We start from the raw sequence: 12141 nt of genomic DNA on the forward strand, positions 1-12141 counted from the left end.
CTATTGAAAAAAAATATTAAGAATGTTTTTGAAGATAATTTTACTGCAAACAAGTTCGTATACTCATTTTCAATTTTGTTTCATTACTATACGTATAGTACCTATATCGAAAGTAAAAATACAATTTGGTATAAGGCCACTACAGCAGCTCATGATGAAATATTTTTTCTTGAAAATGTAATTGTATTTTTACTTGCGATATAGTATAGTAGTATTAAAAAAAAGTTATGACCCTACAAAGATTTTTTCTTGAAAATGGTAATCTATTTTGAAGAATAACTTCTTTATTTTCAATTTTACAGAAAAAAGTCCCTTAATCAAAATTGTAGAGAAACTAATTTTCAATAAAAAAAGTTTCAATATTTTTTCTGTGAGACGAACGGTCTCCAAAATATCGAAAAAAAAAAACAACAGTTTTTAACTCTTGTTCCTAGATGGCGGCCAAATTGGGGGGCTTTCAACCCCGAAAACTAGATTGTATACTCACATAAACGCCTCCCCTACACATCAAAACAAAAAAATCTTGTCCTACCCAAAATGCAAGGTTAATGTAACATTTCAATAGACTATATGCAAATTACCCTTTATTAATACCTTTGTCCCTATATAAAAAATTGCAATTTTTTTGAAGTTTATTGCCTACAGATCGAAAACAGTGTGTCAAATCGTAAGTATAGTAAATGAAGGTAATAAAAAGATCTACAACTTTTACTACGAACTATTTTTCAAAAAAAGCTCAAATAAAAAAGATATGACAAAAATAAGAAAATCGCCTTTTGACGTGTTTCAAAAAAACCACCCTAACTCTTAAACCGGAGGGATGATCGAAAAAAGTTATTTAACATATATTGTAGGAAATTAAATTAGCTTCAAGTTTTCCATACACTTTTTTTATGTAGGTTCAAAAATACGTGAGTTATGTGAAAAAGTAAAATTTTTATAAAAAACTAAATGGCGGCCAAATGACTCTAGGTCCGAGTGTGCAAAATGAGGGTTTTCGGCTGGTATCTTGATATTCTTTCGAGTTCTGAAGTCCAAATACATTTTGGAATTTTTTCCCAGCAAAATTCTTACTTTCCCGTACTTTTCTTGGACTTAGAATAATTTATTCATATTCTTGGACATTTAGGACTTGGAAAAATTTTCAAATTTTGAATTTTTTTTTAAATTTCCTAAAACATTTTTATTTAAGTGTAAACTGAAGCTAGTAACCTTCTAGCTTTACAAAAAGGTATAGCACGTCATTGTGGTGGCAACCTATGATTTTTAATAATTTATTCGATGAATTTGTCATTCGATGAATTGCTTTCGACGAATTGTCATTCGAGCAATTGTCATTCGAGGAACTGTTATTCGAAGAATTTTCATTCAATGGCCATATATTTTTGTAAAGCGAGTAACTTTAACTTTTATTTTGCATTTAAATAAAAATGTTTTAAGAATTTTTTTTTTTTCAAACTAAAATTTTTGAAAATATTTCTAAGTTCAAAATATAAAAAATTATTCTAAGTCCTTATATGTTAAAAATTTTATTAAGTCGTGAAATATGAAATAGAAATTTTTTTCATATTTTTGGACTAAGAAATTTTTTTTTCAGAACCTAGAACAATTTTTCATATTTGAGGACTTAGAAAAATTTTTCACATTTAGGACTTAGAAAAATTTTGAAATTTTTTTTAAATTCCCTAAAACATTTTTATTTAAATGCATATTAAAAGAGAAAGTTACTAGCTTTACAAAAAGATATGGCACGTCATTGTGGTGGCAAACAATGATTTTTAATAATTTATTCGATGAATTTGTCATTCGATGAATTGTCATTCGATAAATTGTTATTCGACGAATTGTCATTCGAAGAATTGTTGTTCGGTGAATTGTTTTTTCGATCAATTGTGTTCGATGAATTGTAATTCGATGAATTGTTTTCGATAAATTTTCCGGTGACCCGATTGATTACCAAGCTTGAACTTTGAAGTAAAATTAAATACCGCACACAAAATCCAAAAAAGTAAGATTTTCAATTTTACGTTCCACAACATTTTTTTTCCAAGAAAATTAATTTATTAATAAATGGCAAACACTCTAAAAATTCTGTTATACATTCCACTTCTTATAAGAAATGGAAAGAAATATATAAAATCTTCATTATAAATCGTTGGCATGACATTTTCATCTTACATTCCACAATTCTTATTAGCGATATAAACACGTAAAATAATGTGGATTGTATGTATTTAACATTCCAAAAGACTTGGAGTAAATATATTTGTAGTAAATTATCTAAGATATTACTATAATTAACTCGAAAAAATGTCAAACCAATCAAAAGATTTTAAAGATTAACTAAATCACCGACCTTGAAAGCTTAACAGTTTTTTTAAACGTTCAATCAAAATGAAACAATTTTTATATCTCCCAATCAATTTAGGCGTCTGGTAATACCTCCCTCTCTATCTTAATCATGGCTTAAATGGCCCCTAATCAATCACATTCTACAGCCTTTCTCAACTTGATAATAATTGTGAACTATAAAACGTTCCACATTTATTTGTGTTTTGTGCTGTTTTTTCTGTATAGGTAAAACAGAATTTATAGCCTTGAAATCTTAAAATCTGAAAGTCAAACAACACACGTGATGGTGATCTTAATCAACAAAAAAAATAATAATAATATCGTGGTTAACTTGTTGGTTGTTAACAATTAACCCTACATAGCTAATAAGCTTCGCAAGTTTCTCTAGATTTATCCACTTTTTCATCTTACAGACGGACTTTCACTGTTTTGAGGTTTTTAATACGTGATCTGAGTTATAGAACCAATTTTTTCTGATTTTTTAATTGAATTTTCATTTTCCTCATTTTTCTAATTCTTGTTTTTTTTTTGTTTTTGTTTCTTTCTAGTTTATGGCAGTAGTGCAGATATTCATGTTGTTGACGACGGAGATGGCTCAATTTACAACGGCGATGAGAATCATAAAGTCTGGAATGGTTCGCAAGATCAACTTGATGGCATTGCCATGGAAAGTCCATATGAAGTATTCTCAGGCAACACATCAACTCTGGGTCGACCGGTGAGGGCTCGTCAAATTAGTGCCCCCATCGAGGTTCCACCACCGCCAATGAAAGAGGAAAGTAAAAAGAAAAAGGACAAAAAATCATCAAAATCATCAATGGGCGGTGGCGGAGTTATGGGCGGTGGAAGTCAAAGCCTGTCGGGAACTCTAATTCGACCGAAACCAATCCATGCAAATACTCTGCAGCGTCCAGGAATGCATCATGGTGGTGCAGCAAGCGTGATGTATGGCCCAGTTAGCGGTCCACCGCCATCGCGACACTATCACACAATAAGTCATCGAGGTTTTCCAATGAATGGCGCCCCACCTCCACCACACCATCCACATCATCCACACCATCCACCGCCACATCCGATGATGGGTCATCATCCAGCGGCGGCCCATCACATGGGTCAAATGGGAATGCCAATGCAGGTTATGATGCCACAGCAATATGCAACTCTGCAGCCATCCCGGACGTCAACTTCGTCGAAGAAGAAGAAAAAGGACAAAATGAATGGTGGCATCCCTGTGGGAATGCCAATTGTTCCATCACTCTATGCCTACCACGCTCACGGTCCACCTCCGCCGCAAGTGGCGCAGTCTATGATTGGTGAACCGCGACCATTAGCAATGAGTAGTAGAAAATTAGCCGCCTCAGTTGGTAACGGTTTGGACGAATCTGGCAACTCTGGAGCTGAATCACCCGGTGGCACTGGCATTTACCGAAGAAAAGGCCATCTAAATGAACGTGCCTTCAGCTATTCCATTCGGCAAGAGCATCGAAGTCGAAGTCATGGATCTCTGGCTAGTCTACAATTTAATCCGCCCGACATGAAGAAGGAACGTGAAATTGCACAAATGGTTGCTGGTTTGGATTTGAATGAAAACGGTGGCGGTGATTCGGCGACACTGCATAGAAAATCATCACAAGGACCTCCGATGATGATGAATGGTGGTGGTGGTGGTCCGGGAACGAGTGCACAAGCGATATATGGGAATGGTGGTGGAGCGGTAATTTATGGAAATGGTGGTGGTGGTGGACCTTCGGGAAGTTTTGGCAAACCAAGAAGATAAAAAAATGTTCTTTTTTTGTGAAGAAAATTTGGAGAATTTTTTTTAAGGAGAAGGTTAGAATTATTTAGTTTGTTATTATTTTTTTTCTTTAAACTTAAATTTAATATACAAATGTAAATTTTATTAAAAAAAACGAAATTAAGTTAAAGAATGTGAGAAATAAGTTTTGAAAGCTCATGAAAATTCATGAAATTGAATATGAGCAGAAAAAAGTCAAAAAGAAATCGAAAATATTGGTCAAAGGACCAAAGACACTGGCTTAAAGGAGTCAAAGACAAAGGCTTTAAGGAGTAAAAATACATTTCTTTAAACAGTTTGAAGAAGGTCTTGGATATTCCCATGGACCTGAGACTCTTGAATAATGCAAATTGTCCGGCTCGAAGGACCAATTTAATTTTTTTTTTAAGTTCAAGACGTTTAAACTCAATAATCAACTACGATAATTGTTTTATTTCAAATTCGGCCCTTCAATTAATAAGGTTCTTAAGTTATTTAAATGCAAAAAAAATATTTTTTTTTTTTTGATAACTTCCGAGATTGCTTTAAATCAAAGGTATGGACATTTCTTTTAAAATTCTTTCTTTTCTTTCTTTAAAAAGTTTGAGTTCTATTTTTTAAACAAAAAACCCTTAAGCATCTGTAATCAATCGAACTAAGAACATTATTAAGTGCCACAATCAATTTGTTTGATTTGAAGCTAAAAAAAAAGCATAGATCCGGCTCGAAGGACCTAGATTTTCTTAGAAACAAAGCAAAACTCCCAAAACAGCTGCTTTTTCGACTCAAATTCTATTTATTTGAGAAATCTGAGGCAAAATATCCCTAAATAAGTGTTACTCGGGGACCATTTATTTCTTTTTGAGCTTACAGTTTTCAACTCGAAGGGCCATCTCTTTTTTATTTTAATTTATGGTCTTAAACAAATTTTTATCCAAATCGTTGGACATTTCGGCCTTCAATTTGATATAATAGTCAAGTTCTTGGACTAACCCAACCTTAAATCTAATTTTTCATTTATTTACTTGCAATAGTCATATCTTAGGACGAAAAAAAATTCAAATTCGACTCTAAGAACCATTTTGCCCAAGAAGTGTAGTTTTCAGCTTGTAACATTAATTTTTTTTGTCTACTACAAAAAAAATACCCGAGCAGTTGTCCAAAACATGAATTTTACGTAGTTAATATAATCACGTCCTTAAACTTATTAATATCCGGATTGAAGGACCATTTTGACTAAAAAGTATTTTTTGTTAATAAAAACATAACATAAATCCGGATCGAGGGACCACTTCTCACGAGAAATGATAAATTTTAACTTGAAATAGTCTTGTCTTTGTATTTAATCAAATATTAATCCGGCTCGAAGGACCATACAATAAAAAAACTGATGTAATTTATTTGAGACAGTCACTTCTTTTTTAAAAGAAAGAAAGTGAATTGTATGTTAAACTAAATTTAAAATTAAAAACAAAGGAACAATTTACAAGCTATTAAATCATTTATCCAATCATTATTTTATTTACAAAAAATAAAAACCATACAATAATTATATACAAAATATTTAATGTCTACTTACCCATTATTCATCATCCGATTAAAAGAAATAAAAATAGAACCTTTTACAATATTAACAGATAGACCAAAGCCAGGAAAAATAAATAGACTCACAATGAGAATCAAATTATTTCTTTATTTAAACACAAAAAAAAATAATACATTATATAACAAAAAAAAAAAAAAATACTTATAAATAAATTATAAATAGATGCCAAAAAGACAAAAAAAAAACAGATATAAATCGGTCATACAACGAACATCACAAATTGGAAGAAAACACAATAAAAATAAAATCATTTAAGTAGTATGAAAATGAAAATATTATAAAAAATATTTAAATTTAAAAAATTATATAAAATAAAACAGAAAAAAAAAAAACTATTATATGTGCCTTATTAGGTTTTAAAGTTGAACATATTAAATTAAATATTAAAATTATTTATAAATATTTGAAAAGAAAAAAAAAAACAAATAATAAAGTATTTTTTGTTTTTTATTTTAAATAAAATAATTAGAAATAATAAATAAAATTATATGTAAATTTGATTAAACAAAAAAAAAACAAAAATAGAAAACAAAAAATTATTTGCAGAAAAAAATGAGGTTATTTTATTATTTTAATTTGTAATTTTGTCTTACACATATTTTTATTATTTTTATAAATATATTTAACCCATTAAAACAAAAAAATTATATACAAATAAATAAATATGTATATTTAGTCCATATTAATGAAATGTAGAATTATATAATTTTTGTAGTTAAAAGAAAATTTAAACAAAAAAAAAAAATGGATTATAGAAATATAAACTATGATTTATTGAAAATAAATAAAATAAAAACTTATAAAAAATTATTTGTTTTGTTTAATTTTATTTATATTTAATTTTATTAGACGGTTAATTTACATTAATAACTCAAAAAATTAAATTTCGGAAATTAAACAGCTGCCCCTCACTATTACTGCATTTAGCCCATCACTAGTCTCTTTGTTTGCAATCCCTGATGTTTTGTTTATTCTCTCTTTTACCGTTTTTGACGGGTGTGGCTAAAAAAGAAAGAATAAGAAAATAATCAATATACCTTCTAGTAAACATGATCGCCTGGTTGAACGATGAAAATTTTAACTAATTTTTAACTTTCTTGCATTTTTGTGTTTTTATTTAAAGAGAAACAAATTCAAACTCCATGAAAACACCAGGCAATCATGAAATCTAGCACGGAACTTCCGAAGTAAATAAATCTAACCGTTGAAAGGGGCGGATCCCAGTTTCAGTTGAATGCCACGTTGCCAAATTTCACACACAGAACTGGTTTTGTGCAATGGAAGTTTGAACTGGTTTAGGATCCTCCCCTTTTTTACAGTACGATTTCTTTTCTGTGGGAGAGGTTGCTGAAATTAAAAGCTCAAAGGTGCAGATCTTATCTACGTTTCATGGTCGCCTGGTGCATGGGTCTATTTTTCTTACATTCGGAAGCCGATATTTTCGGATCAAAGTCTCGAAACAAGTTTTGGTTTACACGAGTTCACAATAAGCAGGCCTAACTTTTTATGTAAAAAAATTAGAAATTTATTTTTTTCGGATTTTCGAAAAAAAAAAAATCAAGGTTTTATGCAACGGGTGTTTGAAATGACTCCGGATCCTCCTCTTTTAAAAGTGGGATTTATTTTTTGTGGAAGGTTACTGAAATAAAAAGTTGAAAGGTGCAGATCTCTTCTGAGTTTCATGGGCGCCTAGTGCATGGGTCTTTTTTCGTACATTTGGAAGCGGATCAAAGTCTCGAAACAAGTTTTGGTTCACAGATACGAGTTCACAATGAACAGGCCTATCAATTTATGTAAAAATATTAGAAATTTATTTTTTTCGGATTTTCGAGAAAAAATCAAGGTTAACCCCTTGGCTAAAAAAAATACATTTTCAAAAATTTCCTCCAAATCCATCGAGTGAGACATCAAAAGAAAGGTCTCTATAAGCTCTATTCATAGCAGAAAACTAAAAGTTTCTTCCAGGTTTGGTTTCTGAAATATTTGCTACCAAATATGTCTTTTTTTCTCTAATATTCAGGAGTAGTTTTCTTCGGACTCGGCAACCCTACTCAAATGCAGCCGAAATGTACCATATTTGATAGAGTTAAAGGCTCTCCGAGGTTTCCTTTCATCGAAAATCCTTATCGAACTAAACAAAATCATCGAATATCTCCTATTTTTATGTTTGCAAAGGCTCCTATATTTTGTATTAAAGCTTAATAAAGTTTCTGCGCACTCAACAAGTAATGAATAAAAGCTTTTCTGTCTATGGTATAGGGACGATTCGTCCTCAGGGGGTGAACTTTTTTTTAATTTTTACTTCTTCACCTCTTCTTCAATAAAGTTTACATTGACTTGAAACAAAAAACTATAATAAATCTTAGTCCTGATATCGTGATAATTTTATGTGATAATACATAAATTAAATCAGGTATTTTAACCATATAGTTAACAATCATTTAGGTGATTTAGTTTAGTTTAGGGTTTAAGCTAGTTGAAATATTCTAATAAATAGGTTATAGTTTTTTATGTCTCCTCTATCACGATTTCAATATAAAAAATATCAACTAGTAATATTAATATTCTAGGTTAGATTTAAAAAATATTATTTTTTTTTAGTGATTTTGTTAATCACCTGATTTTATGTACATAAAAATGAAAATTTTTGAAAATTTTTTGAAAACGGTCCTTCCCTCTATGGAAATTCCTTTAATTTCCATGAAGGACCAATAAATCACTTTACAAATTGAATATTGAAAATGGACAATTTTGTTGAATTTATCTCTCATGCATCGAAAATGTAAAGAAAGTGTAGATTCATATCCCACTTCTGACACCATGTAAAAAATCAAAATCTGATTTAGTACTTTTCTGCATACTATTTCAATGCAAATTAGTAGCTTTAAATGAAAAATAAATACTAAAATTGTTAAAGCTAATAAGAACTTACCGAATTTTGATGAAACATCCATTGGAAAGTGATGAAACTGAAATTTGTTCAGCACTTTCTTCTTACCAAAAGAAAATAAAAACAAAATTTATATTTATATATTAGGCCATTGGAAAAAAAGAGTAAAATATATTTACTTTTTTTAATTGGCCTTCAAAAATTCTTTTTTTTTTAATTTAAAGCGGAAATTATCACCCTCGACTTCATCAGAATGTCCTCCAACACAGGCTGCAGATGCCAGTGTCTGTGCTAAGATACCTTCTTTTCATTCTTGACTTATTTTTTATTGAACTGCATCATAATGTGAATTGATTGAAATGAATGAATCCAAAAATATTGTTCATGCGCATTTTATCATATTCACATGTACCTATTTTTTGCTATGGTTTTCATCACTCACATCAAAAGGAGGTGAGAAATTATCAAAGAACAGTTGCATATTATCGTAGCAAGTTGGATAAATTCCTTATAGAGACATTTCCTTCCGCTTTTTTTTGTAACTATAAGGCTCCTTAATTTCTGTCAATGGGATATTTTGCTGTTTAAGGTGTTTTCATAAACGTCGGAAATCTGGGTTAGTACAATCGTCTTTCTGCTTTGCTGCATAAATGAACACACCAATTCTGCAGAATGTGTGTAGTTCAGCAGTCACTGAGTGTTCATATGCGTCAGAAAAAAAATGTAAAAATTGACCACAGAATAAGTTTTGTTTAGCAAGCAAAAAAATATTTACTTTTCAGTTACCAAAATTATTGTTTTTAATAACACGGACAGTTTGTAAACCGTGTTTCATTAGGGTGGCTAAAAAAAATACTTTCTTCTAAAATAATAATAAAAACAACACTTGAAACAATATGGAAAAAAAATATTTTTAATTAGGGTGTTCAAGAAAGTTTATTTTTTGAAAAAAAATTAGCTTTAGTGCACAGAAAATTTGTTAAGGGCGTTTTTTGCTAGAGTAGAATTAATTCGTGTCAAATTATTTAAATCGAATTTGGTTGAATTCCAAGCGTAAATGTAAAATATACCATTTTTCTGAGTCCCCTAAATGCGAAAATATGTAGGTACCCAGTTTTATATCAAGGGGCACGGTAGTGCCCAGCCAAGTTCTCTAGCAACTTTGGCACTACACCCTTATTTACAGGAAACAACTCAGGCCATTTTCGACCCCCATCTAACTTTCACACCAAAGATGCTAGAAATTTCAAACTCGCTACATTTATTGAGCTTGTCAAAACAAAACTCCTCACAAAATTTCAGCCTTTTACGATGAGTGGTTTCTGAGGTATAGGGCTTCAAAAATCGCAAAAACCGTAACTGACTGACTCACTCACTGACAGATCATCAAAATTATGGAGAACTTCCCGTTAACGTAGAAACTTGAAATTTTACACGGTGATAGGGCTTGTGGTGTATACAAAGGAAAAAATCGAAAATTTGAGATTTTCAATTCAGGGGGCGTGGCATCCGCCCATTTCCGCTGAATTATCATCAAATATTATAGAGCACTTCTGACTATCGTAGAATCTTGAAATTTGGTAGAATGGTAGAGCTGGTAGTTTATACAAAGGAAAAAAATTTAAATTTGAGAATTTCAGCCAGGGGGCGTGGCATCCGCCCATTTCCGCTGAATTTTCATTAAATATAATAAAGCACTTCTAATTATCGTAGAATCTTGAAATTTGGTAGAATGGTAGAGATGGTAGTTTATACAAAGAAAAAATTTAAAGTTTGAGAATTTCAGCCAGGGGGCGTGGCAACCGCCCATTTTCACTGAATTTTCATCAAATATAGAGATTTTCAATTCTACAGCCATACCTTGCAAAAAGTAGTGAAATCACAACAAAAACATTACTGTTAAAAAAGTAGCCAAGTTCTCCTATGTTGAAATTATGCTGGCACAAAAAGTACTGAGATGTAAAAGTGTACCAAGTTCTAAGGTTTGGGTTCAAATTCGTATCAATAAAATTTTGATTGTTTACTTGGCAATTTTTGAAATAACTTTAAAAATCGGTAATTAAAAGAAAAATTGTCAAGAGAACAATCAAAATTTTATTGATACGAATTTGAACCCAAACTTTAGAAATTGGTACACTTTTACATCTCAGTACTTTTTGTGCCAGCATAATTTCAACATAGGAGAACTTGGCTACTTTTTTAACAGTAATGTTTTTGTTGTGATTATTATTTCATAAACCATGGGTGCTTTCATAATTGCATGGTTGCTTTGTTTACATGCGGTCATTTGCGATCAGACTAATGTCAGAAAAACTATTTGCGCATGTATTTTACTTTGAATTTATGAACACTTTTTCTGATTTGCGTCATTTGTCAAAATTTTTAAGTTGCAAATTCAGCTTCTTCTCCAAAATTAACAATATATTATCTTAATTCCATCCTTTGAAAAAAAATTTTTTTTTAAACATTTCTGTTAATATTTACAAATTTATTATATCCAAGAAATTCGCGGCTATTTTTGTTATTTTGACTTGAACTTTTAATTTCCAATTAATATTTTGACAGAATTGAGAAACAAAGAAAATGTGTATATGTATAATTTGGTATAATTTGGTAAAAATAATATCCACGTAGAATTTTTTGGAATTCCACAAGCAACTGTAACATTTTTTAGAGCCACCCTAATACGAGAAAAATCTATTTGAACTCATTATCTCAAAAAACACGATTTAGAAATTTTATGTGTCATTAAGATGTAAATTTTTGGAAAAATGAAAAAAGAATAATTTTTTGCACCACCCTAATTAATATTTTTGCTTTTTAATATTTTTTTTTACAAAATTTACATTAATTAACAATAAAAACATCGAATCAAGAGCCAAATAAACTTCTTCGTGAGTTCTGCAGCCATAAAATTTTGGCTGCGCAATCTGCCCGACGTTGACGAAATAAATACCCGTATAAACTTAGCATGACAACTTTTGAAAAGTTAATTTTTTTTTGGCTCAGTAATTGCCGCATAATTGCCGTGTTTATGCCGTGAAGTCAAAAAAATTGCCGCGCGCTTAGTTTGGTCAGAATCGGTAATAGTCTATTGAATAGACCCTTTTGGATGGAACAAATTCGTTCAAGAGTTTTTATTGCTGATTATGATTCCTTGCCATACAAGAATACTCCAGCCAAAAGTGCTACTAAATCCGTTGGTGCATTTCTGAGAAAACGGCAACACTGGTCGGTTTTCAGTTTTTTTGATTTAACTCGAAAACCAAGCCTGACTTTGAAATGGTTCAAAGACACTTTTCATAGCAAATTAAATTTTCTGTCAAGTTAAGATGGTAAATAAATTTTAAAAATTATTTTTGACTAAAATTCTAACCTAAAATCAAAGAAAAAAAAGTTAAAAAATTGACAATTTTATTTTTTCTTACTAAATCAAGGGGCATTTTGTGTATGTAGCCGGGACGTCCAAACTTTGTACTAATGAAATAAAGTAGAGGTAAAATCCTTTGATAATATGCA

General features: G+C 30.6%; 1 protein-coding gene across 1 annotated transcript in view; it reads left to right on the forward strand.

The window, feature by feature from the left end:
- LOC129917907 (uncharacterized) overlaps positions 1-6094 on the forward strand; it is a 62728-nt gene extending 56634 nt beyond the window's left edge. The window contains exon 2 of the mRNA XM_055998119.1: positions 2901-6094. Within this exon, the coding sequence (XP_055854094.1) occupies positions 2901-4129 (1229 nt within the window). The 3' untranslated portion in view covers positions 4130-6094. The remainder of the gene's footprint in view (positions 1-2900) is intronic.
- The last annotated feature ends 6047 nt before the right edge of the window (positions 6095-12141 follow it).

Source organism: Episyrphus balteatus, chromosome 4 (assembly GCF_945859705.1).
Source record: "Episyrphus balteatus chromosome 4, idEpiBalt1.1, whole genome shotgun sequence".
Lineage (NCBI taxonomy): Eukaryota > Metazoa > Arthropoda > Insecta > Diptera > Syrphidae > Episyrphus > Episyrphus balteatus.